Raw genomic sequence first — 22,089 nt, 5'->3', positions numbered from 1 at the left:
CTTTTTGTATTAAAATATTAATAAATTACATGTCAATGTTAATAATTATGCATTTAATACTTAGTTGATTTTTTTGTAGAGTACCATTTCAATTCCTTTCCTCTTTTCAATTGTATATATTTTTTTGGTTATTTTCTTAACATTTACTTTACCTTGCAAATTACAACTAATATCTTAAACTTATAACAACCTTCTTTGGAAAAGACCAGCTAAGTTTCAATAGTATATGCTTTGTACCTCAATACATCTCCTTCTCTCCCTCTTTATACTGTATTATCACAGATTACATATTTATATACTGTATTCCCATTAATATATATTTATAGTTATTGGTGTATGCATTTTATTAAATAATATAGCAAACATTACAAATAATACCCAAAGTACACTAACACTGGCTTTTATTTTATTTATTTATTTTTTAAGATCTTATTTATTTATTCACGGGAGACACAGAGAGAGAGAGAGAGGCAGAGACACAGGCAGAGGGAGAAGCAGGCTCCATGCCGGGAGGGAGCCCGATGCAGGACTTGATCCCGGGTCTCCAGGATCGCGCCCTGGGCTGAAGGCAGCGCTAAACCGCTGAGCCATCAGGGCTGCCCAACCCTGGCTTTTATATTTACTTCTGTAGTTACTTTTACCAGTGTTCATGTTTTATGTAGGTTCAAGTTGCAAACATTTCAACCTGAAGGACTACCTTTAGTATTCCATTTAGGACAGGGCTACTGGTAATGAACACCCTTGGCTTCCTTTTATCTGTAAATATCTTAATTTCTCTCTCATTCTTGAAAGATCATTTTGCAAGATATATTCTTTGTTGAGTTTTTTTCTTCTTCTTCCAGGATATTAAATATGTCGTTCAACTTCTTTCTGTCCCCATTTTTTAATGAGAAATTATCTCAATATTTTTGAGGATCCCTTGTGCATGGCAAGTTCCTTTTCTCTTGTCTCTTGTCTTTGGATTTTAACAATTTCACTGTAGTATGTTTTGGTGTGGATCTCTTTCAATTTATCATTCTGGGAGATTATTTAGTTTCTTGGATATGTATATTTATGCCTTTCTTCGTATTTGGAAGGTATTTGGCCATTACTTCTTCAAATATTTTTTCTCATGTTTTCTTTCTCTCTTTTCTTGCTGGTACTCCTACAATGCCTATGTTCTGTATTTGATGGTGTACTTCATGTCCCTCAGGCACTGCTAATTTTTCTTTATTCTTTTTTTTTTTCCGGCTCCTCAGGCTATATAAGTTCAATTATCTTATCTTCAAATTCATTGATCTTAAGTTTCATTTGTTCAAATACGCTATTCAAACTAGAAAGTTCAAAACCCTACAGTGAGTTTTAAAATTCAAATTATCATATTTTTCAGCTCTGGAATTTCTCTTTTTTTTTAAAAAAAAATCTTTCTACATCTCTATTGAAATTTTCATTTTGTTCACATGTTATTTTCCTAATTTCCTTTAGTTTCTATCTATGGTTTCCTTTAATTCACTGCATATATTTAAGACAGTTGATTTCACATCTTTAACTAATAATTCCAATGTCTGGGCTTCCTTGGTGGTGGTTTCTACCAAATAATTATTTTTTCCTGTTAATGAGCCATTCTTTCCTGTTTCTTTGTGTATTTTGTAATTTTTGTTGAGAAGTGGACATTTGAGTATTATTTTGTGGTAACTCTGGAAATTTAATTGTCCCATTCTTCAGGGATTGCTAAATCTTGTTGAGGGCTGGATTCATCCCTTTGACTTTTCAATACTATTTTTTCAAAGTATGTGTTCCTTAATATATGTGATATCCGTAATTTCTGTTTCATTATCTCTGTTGTTAGCTAGTGACCTGATAAGGATATCCTTAAATGTTTGGCTCCCAAAAGGGAAAAGTAGACAAGTAGTGGCTCTTTAGGTCTCTTGGAAACCACTTCAGCCTGTGGGGGTTGAAAAAATGTCCACAAGCCTCTGGGCCAGTTCCTTGGTGATCAAAAGCAGCTTTCAACAATCAATACACAACCCTGATATATTGCCCACCATGGCTCCAGCATTCTGCACCAGGATTGTAAGGCTGAGGATGTGGGATGGTAGCTACTACCACTTGAAAGGCTGAAATTCTCCCAAATTTACTCTTTATCAAAGTCTTCCCTGGAGCTACAAATACTCAACTAGATTTAGTTCCTACAAATGCATTAGTTGTTGAAGTAGAAGTATTTCCTACTCCACCATTTTTTAAGACATCACTACCCTTACTTCCTCTCTCGACCCATTTTCTTAGATTAGGAAGAATGTGGTCATTTGTTGCTCACGTTTTGCTTCTATGTTCCCCTCTGTTTTTAGTTTTCTGTACTGTATAACATAATGCACATTTGCATACTAGACTCTGAGAAGTCTGACACTATATTAACCAGTCCATATTTAAGTAGCCGTTCCCAAAGTTATTTAAGTGCAGAACCTTTTGGTTGTATTCCTATGAAGATCCCATGGAAAAGTGTTCTGTGGAGCACCAGCTGATATCTGCTTTTCTTCTTTTCTCAGGAAAGCATAAATGTTTGATTTTGTTCTCTCTTCTAGTTTCTTAGATTTTCTAGATTACTATCACAGTATTCATTTTTTTCCCCTTTTCTCACTGCATTTAGTTTTCTACTTATTTCCTCTCAACATCCTATAATTGTTGTGGGAAAAAAAATGGCCTTTTGGCTATCATAACAGAAAGGCAGTACCACCCAGGAAATAAGCCTTCTATCTTCAACATTGGTTTACCCCTAGCAATAAGTGTCAGCAACATCTTCATTTCAAGGAATCCCAATTGGCAAAAATGAAGGAAGACAAAAGCAGCTGTGAATAAGCCTATGGGTTCTACTTTGGTCCTCTAGCACTTACCAAATGTGGGATACCCTGAAAACCCAGGTCAGCTAACAAGAGTTTCTCTTTTGGCACCACAGTGTCTTTTATGTTTAATCAGGGCTCTAGCTATACCAGCTCTAGCTGGTATAAAGAAGGTACTATTGACTGTGCCCCCAAAATCAACCCCAAGACTCCTCATTTTATTACATGGCATCAAAACTCACTTGTTTCCTCAAACCAAAAACTTGGGAGTCTTCCTTGTTTCTTGACTTTCATTCACATAGCACATCAAACCCATCAGCAAATCCTGTTGCCTCTGACTCCAAAATATATCTCCAAATCTGCTATTTACCATCCTAGTCCAAGTCATCATCTTCCTTACACTTCAGCTACTTCCAGAGCTTCCAAGATGCCTTTACTCTAGCTTTCTGCAGTCAGTCTCCACAAACTTAAAGTGTAATAAACCAGATCATATCTCTCCTCTCCTGCACAGAAGGGAGGATTCAATACCAGCTCTTTATAACATTGTACACAGGTTGTCCAGCCTCACTTGCTGCCACTCCTGCTTCAGAATTTCCACTTCATCCACCATGCCTCTGTGGCCTCTTAGGACATTGTTCATTAGATTTCTTCTACTTCAAATGCCCTCACAGTCCCTTCCCTTGTTCTTTTCAACTTACCCTTCATAGCTTGGACAGGGGATCACCAACTCCAGGAAGCTAATCTTGACACTCAGTTTGTGCTCTCCCCAGTGTGTCTATGTGTGTGCGCACGCGCGCGCGCACACACACACACACACACACACAACTCTACTGACCTGTCAGTTGTACTGCCCTCCTTCTTCACTGTCCTCATATCGCACATACAGAGCTCTATTTGTATACATCCTACAGTCCTTTATAACTTGTTTATATTACTTTCCTCTTCCACTACACTGTGGGTTCCTTAAGGGTAGAGATTGTTTGTGATTTTGAATACTGTATCCCCATTATCTAGCACAAGGACTATCATAGCATATGTAACATTCAATAAATGCTTAATGAGTGTACAAATAAATGAAATATACTGATACATCCTCTCATTCAAGTAGAGGGCATGAGAAGACTGACAATGTCTTGATGATTATTTAATACTCAACACTGATCATATAGTTATTGAATAATAGTCTACTGTATGCCTAGCATTATTCTAATCATTGGAAATACAGTAGGAAGAAAGACTGATTAAAAGTTTTAGCTAATGCAGTAAGACAGAAACAGGTAAAGAAGCTTAAGTGTCAGGAAGAAAACCACAAAATTATCATCAAAAGTTATATAACCCTAAACAGAAATGTCTTATTACATAAAACAGGCATACAAATAGATAAGTATGTAGGACCCCAACGAATATGAGTAAAAGTTGAGAAAACGAATTCTCAAAAAAAAAAAAAAATCTGTCAAGTAAATAAGAAAAAGTATTCACTGTGACTAGCAGCAGGTACTCTACTATGAGGTTTACAGATAACTATATCAAGAAATTACAGCAGTGACAGTAACAACAAAATGTTTACCTTTAACCAACTAAAACAGTTCCTAACAACTACTCTGAAAAGCAACCTGAAATATGTACTAAATTATATAGCTGTCCACGTGTATGTCTATTACAGAGTTATTTATGTTAGAAAAAAATATTTACTGCAGACTGATAATATGGAAAAGAATAAAGAAAAATTTATGTAGTGTAGATACACTACACTATCAAAATGTGTAGTCATTAAAAATGTTGAGTGTAGAGGTACCTGGGTGGCTCAGTGAGTTAAGAGTCTGCCTTCAGCTCAGGTCATGATCTCAGGGTCCTGGGATCTACCCCCACACCGGGTTCCCTGCTCAGCAGGAAGCCTGCTTCTCCCTCTCCCTCTGCTGGTCTCCCTTGTTTGAGTGCTCTCTCTCTCTCAAATAAATAATTAAAAATCTTTTTAAAAATGTTGTGTGTTTATTGATGTGACTATGGAGAAACTGGCAGCAGTGAGAATATTTATAACCTTGACAGGTTACTATGGTAACAATATATTGAAAAGCTCAAAACCTACCATCTTCTCTAAGCAAGAATTTCTTTTCTCTTTTTTTAGAGTAAGTTCCATACCCAACATGGGACTTGAACGCATGAGCCCAAGATCAAAAGTCACATGCTCTACCAACTGACCCAGCCAGGAGCCCCTCTAAGCAAGAATTTCTACTTTTAGCAATATCCTTATACCATTAGATGAGAGTATAAGCACTTTCATTCAGGTACTGTTTCAAACAGCCCACAATGGGAAACAATCTTAAAAATTCAATATAAGAGACTTTAAATTATGATCTATCCATATAGTGAAATACTAAATACAAAAAGATGATGATACTCATGATAGATAGATACTCATGATAATGGGGAAAGTCAGATTTCATTCCTTCTCTGGGATTAGGATATATAATCTAAGGGGGAAAATTATCTGTCACACAATGTACTAACAAATATTTTTGAATGAATAAGTGAATGAGCAGGAAAGGTAGAGGGTATCCTGGCTGTCCCTTGATACACTATCACATACTCATCTTTTTTCTGATGTTCATCCTGGCTTTAGATTTGGTAGTAAGTCACATTCAATAGCCAGATAGTTCTATCTCCCTCTTTCTACAACTAGAATCACATTACATCTTAAAGGAATTCAATAAGAATTTATTGGGTAATACTTAAAGAAGGCTTTAAACTCCTTTGGGTATGTAGCCATTTTACAACTAAACCCACATTTATTACTAATGGACAAATGGAAGTGTCTGAAGTCTATTGATTGTTTTTAAAACTGTTTCCATGTTGAAAGCCAGTTTGATTGAACACAAAAGGCTTTTATAGTGGGAAAAGAGCAGATAGCCTACAAGGAAAAAATATTTAAAGGGGAAACTTGTCAAGTTTCCATTAAAAAAAAATAGGGCAATCATTTTTATTATTTTGGCTTTTGTCTTTTTTCTTAAATTATCTTTTTTTTTTTTTTTTTTGAGAGCAGGCATGTGTACCATCAGGGAAGAGCAGAGGGAGAGGGACAAAGAGAATCCTAAGGCAGACTTCATACCCAGTGCAGAGCCCAACACGGGGCTCAATCCCATGACCCTGAGATCATGATCTAAGGTGAAATCAGGAGTTGGATGCTTAACTGACTGAGCCACCCAGGTGTCCTTAACAATGAGCTAATTTTAAGTGACATCTAGACTAACTTTAGCTAGTATCTGGATAACAAATAATGCAGAAACTTCCAAACTATTAAGACAGATGGCCTAAATCACTGATACCAGCATACTGATAAACTCTTCTTTCGAAACACTTCCCACCCATCCATCTTCCTGAAGCACCTAAAAATTATTATTATGCTTCTTTCTTTAAATTAAAAAGGTATCTTTTTGAGAGAAATCTGTTTTCTGAGAGAAAACAAGACATAATACAATTTAGGAAGCTATTTAGAAGTTTGTCAAATTCTCTGATATGGGAACAGGAAAAAAAAAAAAAAAGGCAGCTGCTTCAGTAAGACCCAGACCTAAAAACATTCCAAAGTCAAATGATAATAACTCATCCACTTATAAGGTTGAAGGAGCCAGCGGAATTTGGAATTTTTTTGTAAAGATAAATCTTTGCAGAGAACCTTGATCTAAATTTACTTCTCATGAATTCAAAAGTGTCTCACATTCAATACCTCTAAAGTATCTTTTCTAAAGAACATTCACACTAAGACATTATTTTTTTTTACTTAAAAAATGCATCATTTAATAAATGTTTTTTAAGGGGCGGGGGGAAGGGGCAGAGGGAGAGAGAGAGAATCTTAAGCAGGCTCTGAGATAATGACCTGAGCTGAAATCAAGAGTCAGTTGCTTAACCAACTGAGCCATTCATGTGCCCTAGAATGTATTTTAAAATATACAGATGCCCACAAAAATATTAGAAGTTGAAGAGGGAGGTGATTAAAAACAAAGACTACCAAACTGCCCTTTACCCCACAGATGAACTTAGACTCTACTGAAAACAAGACCTAAAATACACAAAGGGGCAAAACTAGGGTGAGAAAGGAAAAGATGCTTAATAAGGACAGATTTCTGAAGGAAGACAGATCTAGGTAATGGATTAGAACCCTGGTGTGCTGATACATGCTGCCATGGACTCCATCAGCATAAGGAAGGGAGGAGTATCCTACCAGAGTCTTACCCAGAGACTGCTTTTTAGTCCTGTTCCATGAATTCACAAATTTAACATGCTGCCAAAAAATGGTGCTGGGACTCCTGAGTAGTCATTTGGGGGGAAGAATGCAATTCCTATTTTATCTAATTATATAAATATAAATTCCAATAGTCAAAGATTAAACGTAAAATTTTGTTCCAAACACCATTTGTTGAAGATATTGTCTTTTTTCCATTGGATATTCTTTCCTGCTTTGTCTAGGTACTTATCCAAAGGATGCAAAAATGGTGATTCAAAAGGGTGCATGCACCCCAATGTTTATAGCAGCAATGCCACAATAGCAAAAATATGGAAAGAGCCCAGATTCATCAACAGATGAATGGAAAAAGAGAATGTAGTATATATACATACAATGGAGTATTACTCAGCCATCAAAAAGAATGAAATCTTGCCATTTGCAATGACATGGATGGAACTAGAGGGTATTACGCTAACCGAAATAAGTCAGAGAAAGACAAATACCATATGATTTCACTCATATGTGGAATTTAAGAAACAAAATTAATGAACATAGGGGAAGGGAAGGAAAATTAAAATAAGATAAAAATAGAGAGGGGCACACACTGAAAGAGATTCTAACTATAGGAAACCAACTGAGGGCTGCTGGAGGAGTGGTGGGTGAGAGATGGAGTAATTGGGTGATGGGCATTAAGAAGGACTTGATGGAATGAGCACTGGGTGTTATATGCAACTGACGAATCAGGAAATTTTACTCAAAATTAATAATACACTATTTGTTAAGTATTGTTAATTTAAACAAAAGAAATAAAAAAATGAAAAAATTTTAAAGTAATTAATCCATAAAAGTATAAGAATAAAACAGAATAAATTTTTAATCTCACAACAAGGGATCCCTGGGTGGCGCAGTGGTTTATCGCCTGCCTTTGGCCCAGGGCGCGATCCTGGAGACCCGGGATCGAATCCCACGTCAGGCTCCCGGTGCATGGAGCCTGCTTCTCCCTCTGCCTGCGTCTCTGCCTCTCTCTCTCTCTGTGACTATCATAAATAAATAAAAATTAAAAAAAAATTAAAAAAAAATAATCTCACAACAAAAAAGATCTTAACTTCTTTATCATCTATCATATAAAATATAGATACTACAAAAGATAGATAAATTTAGTCATGGAGGGACACCTGGGTGGTTCAGCGGTTTGAGGGTGCCAAGCGCCCTCAGCCTTCAGCTTAGGGCGTGATCTCAGAGTCCCAGGATCCAGTCCCACGATCCAGTCCCACAATGGGCTTCCTGCATGGAGCCCGCTTCTCCCTCTGTCTGTGTCTCTGCTTCTCTCTTTCTCTCATGAATAAATACAATATTAAAAAAAAATTTAGTCACGGACTAAATTTAAGAAACAGAAAAAGACTACCCCGCTTTTCAAAAACAAAAATTCCCCCTAACCCCTAAAAAATGATGAAAGACTAACAAGAAACTGGGAGAAAACTCATTGTAACGTATATGATTGACAAGGAACTGTATTTATTATTTCTAAAGAGTTGATAGAAATCACTAAGATAGAGATGAATAATCCAAGAGAAGACAAGTAAAAAGTCATTAATAGGCATTTCATAAAAAATAAAATATAAATGGTTCTTAAACACAGGGACTGAAGCCTAAGCCCATATCACAGTAAAAGAAATGCAAATTAAAATTACAAATTCCATTTTTTAAATTGGTGATCAATACAGTAGGTTAGTAAAAGGTAAATAGGCACTTTATGCACTGTTATTAGAAATGCAAAATGGTGCCACTTAATAATGTTTACTCTAAAATTAAAGAGGTATATATTCTCTGATCCAGCAATAATACTTAGAGAAATTCATCTTACAGCTCTTCTTCACACATGTAGAAAATGATGTAGTCCTGTTTGTAGTAGCCAAAGAGGAGGAGCAACCTATATGTTCATCCGAAGAGTCTGACTGAATAATAATGGTATCTTTAAATTAGAAATCAGTGCAAAAAGAATGTAGCAACTATTTATATACTAGTATGTTGTTACTGAATAATCTCCAAGACACATTTTTACAATAGAAGCATGGTACAGAGTATTGTTGGATACCATTTTTGCAAAAAAAGAATAATGGCAGGAAATACATAAGTTAGTTTATATTATACATGCATGTTATATAGTGAGTGTGTCACACACACACAATCTCTGAATGGTATGTAAGAAACTGGCATTGATGGCTTCTTTAGGGATGAGAACTGAGTGGCTAGGGAGAGCAAGTATGGGAAGAAGACTCTTAGTTCACTGTATATCCTTCGATACCTTTTGAAATCTGTTATATGTTTTAAATACCAATTAAATATTTTTTAAATGGAAGGGGAAAACCCATACTAAAGGTATGGAGAGTTAGAGGCACTATGATGTTATAGGGACCTACATAATGATTCTGAGTTCAACTTTATCCACTTATTTAAGGAAAAGATAAATCAACATGATATATCACATCAACAAGAGAAAGCATAAAAACCATATGATCATTTCAATAGATGCAGAAAAAGCATTTGACAGAGTAAACACCCATTAATGATAAAACCTTCAACAAGGTAGTGTTAGAGGAAGCATATCTCAACATAATAAAGGCCATCTATGAAAAATCCAGAGCTAACATCCTACTCAATGGTGAAAAACTGAAAGCTTTTCCCCTGAAGTCAGGAACAAGAAAAAGATGTCCTCTCATCACTTTTATTCACCATAGTCCTAGACACAGTAATCAATAACAAAAGAAATAAAAGGCATCCAAATTGGTAAAGAAGTAAAACATTCACTACTTGTAGATGGCATGGTATTACTTTTGGAAAACCCTAAAGACTCCACCAAAAAACTATTAGAACTGATAAGTAAATTCAGTAAGCTTCAGGATACAAAATCAACATACAGAAATCTGTTGAACTTCTATACACTAATATTAAAGTAGCAAAAAAGTACTTATGGAAACAATCCCATTTACAATTGTACCAAAAGAATAAAATATGTAGGAATAAACTTCACCAAAGAGGTGAAAGACCTGTACTCTGAAAACTGTAAAACATTGATGAAATAAACAACATGACACAAAGAAATGAAAAAACATTCCATGCTCATGGATTGGGAGAACAAATACTGTTAAAATGTTGATACTACCAAAGCAATCTACAGACGTAATGCAATCTCTATCAAAATACCAACAGCATTTTGCATGGAAATAGAACAAATAATCCTAAAATGTATATGGAACCACAAATGAACTTGAATAGCCACAAAAGACCTTGAATAGACCTTTAAAAAAAGAACAAAACTGGTATCATAATTCCAGATTTCAAGATATACTATGAAACTATTATAAATCAAAATAGTATGGTACTGGCACAAAAGTAGATACACAGATCAATAAAACAAAATAGAGCTCCTGGAAATAAACCCATGATTATATGGTTAATTAATCTATAACAAAGGACACAAGAATATGTACTGGGAAAAAGATCGTCTCTTCAACAAATAGTGTTGGAAAAACTGAACAGCAACATGCAAAAGAATGAAACTGAACCACCTTCTTGCACCATGCATAAAAATAAACTCAAAATGGATTAAAGAACTAAATATGAGACTAGAAGCCATAAACATCCTAGAAGAGAGCACAGGCAGTAATTTCTTTGACATTAGCTATAGCAACATTTTTCTAGCTATGTCTTCTGAAGCAAAAGAAACAAAAGCAAAATAAAACATAAGGACAAATCAAATTAAAAAGGTTCTAAAGAATTAAAAAATAAGCGATGCCTGGGTGGCTCAGTGGCTGACTGTCTGTGTTTGACTCGGGTCATGATCCCGGAGTCCCAGGATCAAGTCCTAACATTGGGTTCCCCGCAGGGAGCCTGCTTCTCCCGTTGGCTGTGTTTCTACCTCTTTCTCTGTATCTCTCATGAATAAATAAAATTAAAATCCTTAAAAAAAAGAAGAAGAAATTAAAAAATAAGCTTCTGCACAGTGAGGGAAACAACAAAACAAAAAGACAATTTATTGAATGGAAAAAGATATTTGCAAATGACATATCCAATCAAGGGTTAGTATCCAAAATACATAAAGAACTTATTTAACTCAACACTAAAAAAATAATAATCCAACTAAAAATGGGCAGAAGACATGAACACTTTTTCAAAGAAGACATACAGATGGCCAACCAACAGATGAAAAGATGCTTGACATCACTAATCATCAGAGAAATGCAAATCATCTCATCTGTCAGAATAGCTAAAATAAAAAACACAAGAAACAACAGGTGTTGGCGAGGATGTGTGCACTGCTGGTGGAAATACAAAGTGGTGTGACCACTGTGAAAAACAGTATGGAGATTCTTAAAAACAGGGGGCTCCCTGGGTGGCTCAGTGGTTTAGCACCGGCCTTCAGCCCAGGATGTGATCCTGGAGACCCGGGATCGAGTCTCACATTGGGCTCTTGCATGGAGTCCGCTTCTCCCTCTACCTGTGTCTCTGCCTCTCTCTCTCTCTCTCTCTCTGTCTCTCATGAATAAATAAAATAAAATCTTTAAAAAAAATTAAAAACAGAATTACCATATGACCCAGTAATTCCACTACTGGGTATTACCCCCAAAATACAAAAACAATAATTGAAAAAGCCATATGCACCCCTTTGTTTATTGCAACATTATTTACAATAGCCAAAATATGGAAGCAATCTGTGTCCATTGGTAGATGAATAAAGAAGATGTGGTGTGTGTATATATGTACACGTATAATTCAGTCATCAAAAAGAAGGAAATCAAATGTAGAATTTAAGAAAAGAAACAAGCAAACAAAGAAAAAAAGAGACAAAAAAACGGACTCAACTATAGAGAACAAACTGGTGGTTACCAGAGGGGAGGTTGTTACAGTTATGGGTGAAACAGGTGGATAGGATTAAGAGTTCTCTTATTGTAGTGAGCACTCAGTAATGGACAGAATTGCTGAATCACTATATCATATACCTGAAACTAATGTAACACTATATGTTAATTATACTGGAATTAAAATAAATAAAATTTTAAATATATATATAAATAAAATGAAGAAAACCTGTAGGGGCAAAAGCCTGGATCCAGAGCCCACCAATGTTTCTTTTCTTTTTTTTTTTTAAGATTTTTTATTTTTTTTTTATTTTGTTTTTTTTTTTAATTTATTTTTTATTGGTGTTCAATTTACTAACATACAGAATAACCCCCAGTGCCCGTCACCCATTCACTCCCACCCCCTGCCCTCCTCCCCTTCTACCACCCCTAGTTCGTTTCCCAGAGTTAGCAGTCTTTACGTTCTGTCTCCCTTTCTGATATTTCCCACACATTTCTTCTCCCTTCCCTTATATTCCCTTTCACTATTATTTATATTCCCCAAATGAATGAGAACATATAATGTTTGTCCTTCTCCAACTGACTTACTTCACTCAGCATAATACCCTCCAGTTCCATCCACGTTGAAGCAAATCCCACCAATGTTTCTAAATGTATCTCCAAATATAAACATGCTAGAGTCTTCAGTGTCTCACTGTAAAAACTCAGCATCACTTGAATATACATTTTTTGTTGAAATAATAATAAATGAAAACATAAATTGTTGTATACTGATAAAGATAAAACTAGGACACACTGCAAAAATCTAATACTGTCAATATCACTGAATTTTACTATAAGCTTCCAGAAAGACTTCCAATAAAACAGCAGAAAGAATACAAATTACAAGAACAAGACCGTTAGGAGGAGCACTGTCAGGATAGGCAGGAAATTGCTCACTCATTCCATAGCAATATTCTAAACTAAAATACTTTAATATACCTGATTGTGAAAAACAAAGTAGGAAAGTACAATAAATGATTTGGAAGGAGGTAGTTTCCAATTTTAGATATGGGACCCAAGGAAGGACTTTTGAGAAGGTGACATCTGAGTAAACACCCAGAGAAGGCTAAGAAAAGTGCAACCATGCAGACATGGTGAGGTGTAGGATACAATACCGCAGCACAGGCAGTGGCAAGAACCCAGGCCCCAAGGGGAAAGTGGCCTGGAACCTGAGGATCAGAGTGGAGCTAGGGTGGCCAAGATGGATCTAGGGAAGGAGAAAGGTGTGGGAGATAAGAACCCAGAGCTCAGGAGGGGTTTGTGTATGAAGTGAACAGATACTGGGGCACATGGAGCCCAAAAGCGGTATGACAACTTCTAAATTCATAGCTTTGCTTCTTCAGTCATCTTGGAAGAGACAAGAGAGCAAGGAAAAAAGCAAGGAGATGATTTAAGAAACTACTGTAACAATCCAGAAGACAGATAATGATGCCTGGAAATTTGCTGACAGAGAGGTGGCAAGAGTGCTGGAACCTATGTGCATTTGGAAGTGGAGCCAACAGGAGGTTCCCACAGGCAGAAGGGAGATGATGAGAAAGAGTTGTTGAGGACATGTATAGAACTGCAAGAAGGTGGTTTCCACTTCCGGAGATGGGGAAGAGTGGAGAAAACGAGGGAGGATCAGGAACTTGATCCTGCCATGCTCTCAGCACCCACACAGAGCCATGGCTGAGGCAGTAAGAAATGGTGCTCTGGTGATGGAGAGTTTGTGAAGTGATCAGTGTACAGCTGACATTTAAAGCTACAAGATGAAGTGAAAGCACCAGGGGGGTGAGGTGGACAGGATAGAGAAGCGTTTTGTACTGGCCCAGCAGCACTTTAGCAGTGAGAAGCCAGAAAGGCATGAGGAGGAACACAGAGGAGGCAGGAAAACAAAGTAGGAGTGAGCACTGCCCTGCAGGGAGACATGATGGCCACACAAGTGACCATGGGAGAAGCAGTGTGGGGGTCACTGCCAACGCCACAGGTCTGGGAGTGCTAGGCTGGAAGCCTGAACAAACAGGCTCAGTAGTGAATGGGGCGGCAACATGGCCATTGTGGGAAGAAGAAGTACAGTCAAGACAAATTAAAAAAACATTTTTAACATGGTAGAAAAATAATGGCATGATTTTAGGATGATGAAAAGTTTCAGAACAAATTAATGGCATTGTATTGTTCTTTTTTAAGATTTTACTTATTTGAGAGAGAAAGAGCCAAAGCACAAGCCACGCGGGAGAGGCGGAGGGAGACGCCGACTTCCTTCCCACTGAGCAGGGAGCCCGATCGTGGGCTTGATCCCAGGACCTGAGCCCAAGGCAGACACTTAACTGACTGAGCACCCAGGTGCTCCACTGGCACTGTATTCTTGAGTGAGCTACACAGACAGACGGTTGGTCATTACAACATTATTCATAATATCCTCAAACTGAAGATGCCTAACTAACAAATGGATTAATTGCATAAATTAATACAATGGAATTCTTTATAGCAATAAAAATGAACAAACTGCTAAAATGTAACAAAAGTGATGAATCTCACAAGTATAAAATTAAGTGAGAAGAGTCAGGCAAAAGAGAATACATAGCGTATGATTACTGTATGGTTCTATTTATATGAAATTCTCAAACACTGTATCGTAAGTCAGGATCATAGTCACTGGTGTGGAAGGGAGAGGAAATAAACGAGAAAGGGTTTCGGGTGGCCTCAGGTATGCACTGCATTCTATTTCTTTGATTGTATGGAAATTACCTAGTCCCTTTGTAATTATTTGTAGAAATATATACTTAAAATTTTATGTATGATCCTGTATATATCTTATACTAGTCAATAAAAGATATATTTAAAAAAATAAAATAAAATGCAGGTTACCCTATGATATCTGTAGCCTATCAGTGGAAGAATTTAAGTAAAGAGTGAGAATTACTCACTGTGGACACAGCAAAAAAAGATTCCTTCTTTGGGAGGGATGTTTAACTTCTAAAACCTGTAAGTCAACTTCAAAACTAAGAATTTGACAGATGAATGAAACTTCTAAAAATTTGCCAACAACATCAACAATTAGTGCTTAATATAAGGCAGCTCAAACATTCCCTCAAAAATAGTAAGATTCTTCTTTTTGTAGTAAAAAAATAACATCTTATGGAGAAGAAAGCAAACATACATCCTTAAAAATAATTTCTGATCCATTAATGACCATTTGTGCTCCTAAAGATCAAACTTCCCTATGTCTTACTTTATGCTTTTCATCCTTCTCTAAGTAATTCACAAAGAAATATTATGTGCATTATCATTTTGTCACATAATGCCTCTACCAAAATTTTATTTCTAAGAAAGAAAAAAACAAAAACAGCCAGATTTATAACATGTCACTTAGGAATTTTTTTTTTTTAAAGATTTTATCTATTTATTCACAAGAGACACAGAGAGAGAGGCAGAGACACAGGCAGGGGGAGAAGCTCCCTGTGGGGAGCCTGATGAGGGACCTGAGCCAAAGGCAGAAGCTTAACCACTGAGCCACCCAGGAATCCCTAGACAGGAATCTTGATATGGTTGTTTCATCCTCACCCCTCTACCCTCAAATTATAAAAAATTTCCTGCCAAAAGCAAAAACAAGCATTCAAATGCAGTTTGGTGCTTCTGTTACATAAATCTATGTCAAATCTTGGCTTCCTTCTCCTGGCATTTCTCCATAATAAAGTGACAAAAATGTTCATCATAAGAATATTTTTGAGACAAACTCACAGTTAGTGGCTGCTGGAATCAGTTCTTTGTACTCACCAGGGAGGGTAGATAAGGATGATGTCTTGGGGATGTCCCTTGAGGTGGTGAGCAGTTTCCTTGGTGAACAGAACCTTTAGGATAGTCCTGGGGGCCTCACCTTGAGAAGAGCTGTTGGCCTGCAGCCCTGCTAAATGCTCACACATGGCAACTTGGATGGCGCATTCCTCATGCAGCTCCAGAATTTTTACAAGTAACACACCAGATCTTCTACCTATAAGGTAAAGGGGAGAAAAAGCAAAATGAAGTATAATAAACATATGGTCCATCTGTGAAAAAAAAAAAAAAGCTATTAAGATAGCTTTATCACCTTGAGAAAATGGACTGTGTACTTTTGCAAGGTAAAGTATGGACTCTAACACATTCACTGTAACATCTTTTTAATTAAGATAATGAGTGTCGCATTTTAAACAACATAAAAAGCAGTCTTTCATCATAAAGAAATAGTCTTACATATACAAACTCAGACCCATCATTTCACAGAGCATGTTTTTATACCAAAACTTTAACTCCTCTGATAACCACAACAAAGGGAGTATAACCACTTATGAATCCTTCTTTCTTATATGCTCCCTCCACCTCATTACCTGCTTTGATTCCCTACTTTAGAAATGATACAGGAGACTTGCTGGTTGCAACTGTTCTAATGATCATAAAGGTTAAGGGTAAGGATTCTTGAAGAATGCTGAATATTAGGGCTCGATATTTAAATAGGTGCAATTTAATCTGAGTTGGCTCTCTGATTAAGTTGGTCAAATTAGATAGCATTTCAACACCTCAATTTTCTCATGTATAAAATGGGGATCATGTCACCTGCCTCAAAGAACATTTTTAAGAATGAAATGAGAGAAATGAGGTTGACAGTGTGTGTAACCTAAAACCTTGACGTGTCCCAGAAACTGTGCCAAGCACCAGGAGACCTAAATAAGGATGCATACCTCAGTACTGTTAATAAGAGCAGAAAACTGGACCCAGCACAAATCTGTAGAAGGGTAAACCATGCTGTGTGCACACAACAGAACACTATGCAGTTAGCAACGGTGGGCGTGGGCCGGGTCTATATGTATCAGCATGGAGAGAACTCAGAAACAAGAGGGGATAAACAAGATAGGAGAGTAGGATACCCATAACGTTATTTTTTAACACAGAAAACAATAAAATATTGTTGCAGATATATATATGTAGCACAAGTATATAAATATGACTAGCAGGATACACAGAAACACATCCCAAAGGATAGAGAGAGGAACATGACTCAGGATTTCACACTTAATGTGTCACATTGTTTCTATTATAAAAATATGTGAATCAAAAAAAGACAAAAAATTAAAATGTTATTAATTCCAGGAGATGAGTACACTTAGGTTTTTCTATTACTTTGTTTCTTAATTTAAAAAAAATGAAATAACAAAAACTAAGTGTCTCCTATGGTACCCTGCTAAAAACATAATGGACACTGACACAAGTTTCTCTACCACTTTAGCCAACTGGTTAATAGTGAATAACAAAAATTAATATTTAGATAGCACCAAAGTTTTAGTTATATAATTTAATTGCATTTCCACTTCTTTCTCCCCTTCACTTTCTCTTCATTTTCCACTCACCCCTAATTTTCCATTCCTTCCTTTTTCTAAGTGCCAACAGCATGTGTTCACATATTAAGCAAGGCCACACCACTGAGCACCATGTTGAACTGCTGTTTCCTAAGGTATGTACCTATCTTGCTACTATTTCTTAAGGTAGGGAAGGAAACAGAATGGGGGAAGGATATGAATAAGCATGTCAGGCTGGTGGTACTAGTCACTGCGCGGGGGTGGGGTGGGTGGAGGAATGAAAACAAGTACCACAGAAAGGCACTACTAACTAGGAGGTAGGCACAGAGTCTCTTCTGCACAACAGCTGTTACTTTAATAAAGTGGTTCATCCTCAGGTGGTGAACAGGAGAAGTCAGGATAACATAAAGATCAGTCTGGTTCATGGACCATTTTTCCCATGCAGGGCAGCCCAAGCAATGGTTGGAAAACTAGGGTCTTCAGCAGCAAAGAGAAACGCCCTAGGTTTAGGGGCTGTGCTAGCCAGAGCAGCATTCATGTGTGTTTTTGCAGAATTCTTAAAACGTGCACCTGCAGTCAGGGCTCAAACCCAAAACTATGCAGGAGGCACGGCAGCTGTCCCATCACCAGTGAGAGCAGCTGCTCTTCAGAACAAGCAGGCCCAGGAAGCCAGGTGGTCCGTGGGAGCTCGGGTCGGCCCTGGGAGCCTGTGGCCACGCTCACTCACCTGCCTAAGCAGCACAAGCTCCCTCCTTGGGTGCTAGCTATTACCTTGTACAGCTCTAAAAGTAAAATGGGTTTTTAGTGGTCTGCCCAACTGACAGGCCCCAAAGACCTTCAACAGATTTTATAAAGGCAAACACTATAGAAACACAGTTATCGTGGCAGAAATACCGATATACCTAAGAAGAATCATACTGCTCCTAACTACACTCTCTGAAGATTTTTATGATATCTCCCGGCAATATTCCTCAACTATGATATCTGCTGAGGATATATAGCGTGAATAGCTTGTAAGACAAACACGCTTCATGGCATTACTGCCACCGCAGCGCAGGCCCTGCAGCACGGAGCAGACGTGCTGGTGCCACCCTGCAGCCCAGCATACCGCGGCACGGGACACGCACACTGTATGGCATTACCATCACCACAGTCACGAAGCCCTGCAGTGTAGAACACACGCCTTATGGCCCTACTGTTAGAACCCTGGTGTGCCGCAGTGTGAACACCCCATCTGGTAACCGTCCCTCATGTGGCAGCGCAGAATGAACACACCGTGTGGTACCAGCGTCCGAGTCCTGGTGCACCACAGCATGCCTGGGAATGCACATCGGCTCCGACAGGGCCACAACGGCACAATCTTCTCCAAGAAGTGCCCTCAACCCTCTCATACAGGATGTTTTCCAACACAGCCTTGGGAGAAACCAGTGGCCTGCCTTCCCTAAAGAAATTAAAGCTGCGGAATTTCCACTTTGTGTGAGGGATAAAAAAGTAAAGAACAACCTAAAACAAACTGTATTTGAGGCAAGCTTTCAATCAGGGTATAAGAAATACTGGTTTTACAAATTAAAATTAAGTGGGTGGGACATAAAAGGCACTTGTGTGACAGCGAGGCAGCATTTTCCATACATGCTGTAAGATGCAGCCGAAACCTTACATTGGCCAGGAAGGGTTTACTGAATCCCAGCCAGAAGCAACTACTCCTTCCCTTTTGAAATCCTCAAATACCTTATCTGTACTTATGTTCTTTTCAACAGTGTCCTCATTTTTAAATACATACAGCATTAGCCCTTCTCAAGAACGCTGCAAAGATCAATAGAGAGAACACAGAAAGCCAGCAGTTGCTGGGCCTGCTCATCACACATGCAGAGTAAAGGCAGCCACTATCACCATGGTCACTGCCATTCCTACTCCCAAGGCATTTTCAAATCCATTATCATACCTCACCTACAATAACCCTATGAAATAGGTAAGGAAGATATTAATCTCCCTTTTTAGGCAGATAAGAAAGCTAAAAAAGTTACTTGCTCACATGATTTTCTTAAGATCACAGAGAATTACTGGCCGGTCTAATCCTAGAAATTGAATGTCCTTACAAGTCACTGACTAAACTGTCTCTTGGGTAAATGCTGGTTAGGAAAATGTGAGTGATGCTTTTTTCCTATTTTACTATGTTAAAACGTAAGACTTGCTTAAAACGTAAAGAAAGCACATCCAGTTGAGAAGCAGAGGCTGCTGCTATGGCTGGACGTGGTCAGAATGTCAACACTGATCAATATACTGTAAAAGAGGAGGATAACTTTGTCACAGAACTAAATACTGAACAGTAAGTGCCACAAAGATTGAATGGAGAGCATAAATATTCCTATGTAACACCAAAGACTTCTAATGATTAAGAAACAGGAATAAAAGGATTCCTACGGAAAGTATACCATGTGAGATAGTAATTTCTATCCATATATATGAATAGCAGACAAAACAATTCTAGTTCAAAGGGAAAATTTTTAACCTAAAGGCTAACATTTGCCAAATGAATGAATGATTTATCAGCTAACTTTTAGAGAGAGAGAGGCAGAGACATAGGCAGAGGGAGAAGCAGGCTCCATGCACCGGGAGCCCGACGTGGGATTTGATCCCGGGTCTCCAGGATCGTGCCCTGGGCCAAAGGCAGGCACTAAACCGCTGCGCCACCCAGGGATCCCGTATCAGCTAAAAAAAATTCTTTAAAAATTCTGGTCTTAAATGACTGAGAGGCCACAAAAGAATCAAATAAATGATAAAAAAAAAAATGTATCTGAGACTACTGGGTTAAATGACTTATTTGAAATATACAGGTATTTACTTGGAATGTACAAGGAGCCAAGGTCCATTTACATGCAGTTCAATTCAAATCCTCCTAAGGAGGTTATGTTGGTAAATTAATATATATTATGATGATAACTTTCAAGAACATTTATACAAGAAATACATATAAGAAATTGATGAAAACTATGTAAGAAAGTACCAAGTGAAATGAGTTAGCATGTGGGGAGAGATAATGAAATGATCTTCCTACAGAGGACAGAAACACCTCTAAGTTTTTCTAAGAGAAATACTTTTTTTTTTTTTTTTTTTTGAGAAATACTTTTCATAAAGCACTACAAGTTACTCCATTTAATTACCCAAACATTAGCTACATAGTAATTTGGAATTTCACTCTACTTTATTACTCTGTCTCTCTTTACCTTCAGATGTATCCCATTAGGCTAATCTATACAGTGTTTTGCTTTAAAGAATATGGCCTACTATTCTGTGAAACTGGTATTTTTTCTTTCCTTTGGGCCTAAACCACCAATAAGTGCCCACCATTCCTTTTTCCCTCAGTCCTCACCCATCATGTACTTACACACAAAGACACAGGAAGACACACACACACACACACACACACACACACACACACAGAGGTTGGGGGTACAGCACAGCAAGCCTCAGGGATGGACATCAGGGGATTTTAAAGTCCCCCTGCTTCCAGTACAGGTAGGAGCTGTCCCTTAACAGATACTCCGACACGGTTACCATTAGCTGTGATTGTTACAACTCTCCTGGTTGTACTCACTCTGGATTACGGTAGTATAATCAGGTCACATTTTACTCTTTTTAAAGGTATTTTATAGCTTTTCCCCCCACTCCTCAAAATGATATGCGCCTCTAGTACCAAAATGGTCCTACGTGTATGCTTTTGTTAATAACTTGTGAAATTTTAAATAGTACCTTTCATTAACTCGTTCTATTCTATTGACTTCTGGTGCATGCATGTGTGTGTGTGCGTGTGTACACAGATACACAAAACATATGAATTTATACTTATGTATAAAACCAAAGACTTTAAATGTTTAAAGAAATAGGAATAAAAGAATTCATATAGAAAGCATACCACAGGATCTAATAATTTCTATCCATATATACATTTATGAATAGCAGCTAAAACAGTTCTTAAAAATGGAAATCCCAACCTTGTAAAATGAAAAAGGCCTAGAATCCTAGGAGTACATTTGAATATCTCTATCCTCAAGTTCAAATGATTGGCTACAGTGCTTCTTATGCTCAGCTAGGCTCTCCAAATGCCAAAAGAAACAGGATGGTATTCTGGTGGCTTCAATATCCCCACTAGACGTCTCAGCTTTCCCCAAAAGTTCATTCCATCCCTCCAGGGAAGAGTCCACTCCTATTCTGGCTGAGAAAAAAAAAAAAAATGCAGTCTGACTGGGCCTGGTGGCAGGCGAGAGGAGATCAGATGACAACGGTCAAGCAGAGAAAAGACAAGGTCTTACACCATTGTGTAGACTTGGGTTATTTCCTCCGACTATGATGGGAAGCCAAAGAGGAAGGCACATAATCTGCTTTACTGAGAACAGACTGAGGACAGAAAGGAAGACACAGCCCAGTTGGGAGGCTACTATGGCCAAAAAAAAAAAAAAAAAGCAAACAGGTGGCCTTGATGGGGAGAATACTGGTAATGAAGACATCAGTTTTGGATATATTAAGATGAGATGAGATGTGTCTTAGTTATTACAATAGCCTGGCCCTAACTGACTTCTGCAGTCTAGTACCAGGCCATTCTAATCTATAGTACGTAAGGCCTACTACAGGGCTCTTTTTATGTATAAGTTTAATAATAGCCACCCCTGTGCTTGAACCCTTTGGTTATCCACTTGATAAAATCCAAACTACTTTCCATTGTATAGAAATATCTTTGTTACTTTATCTCTTGCCAATCTAACCTCAAATTCCCCAGTTCTACTCAAGTATTTTTAATTATTTCTATAATTTCTATAATAATTTCTTTACTTTTAAGAAAGAGTTTC

The 22,089-nt window shown here is 37.6% G+C and overlaps 1 protein-coding gene across 12 annotated transcripts in view; it reads right to left on the bottom strand.

Moving 5' to 3' along the window:
- SPIDR (scaffold protein involved in DNA repair) overlaps nt 1–22,089 on the bottom strand; it is a 434,037-nt gene that overhangs the window by 248,051 nt on the left and 163,897 nt on the right. For all 12 annotated transcript variants that reach the window (XM_072813794.1, XM_072813796.1, XM_072813795.1 and 9 more), the window contains one exon: nt 15,693–15,906. In XM_072813794.1, the coding sequence (XP_072669895.1) occupies nt 15,693–15,906 (214 nt within the window). The remainder of the gene's footprint in view (nt 1–15,692; nt 15,907–22,089) is intronic.

Source organism: Canis lupus, chromosome 37 (genome assembly GCF_048164855.1).
Source record: "Canis lupus baileyi chromosome 37, mCanLup2.hap1, whole genome shotgun sequence".
Taxonomy (NCBI): Eukaryota; Metazoa; Chordata; class Mammalia; order Carnivora; family Canidae; genus Canis; species Canis lupus.
The sequence above is the reverse complement of the archived record's forward strand: the minus strand, read 5'-3'. Positions and strand labels throughout refer to the sequence as shown.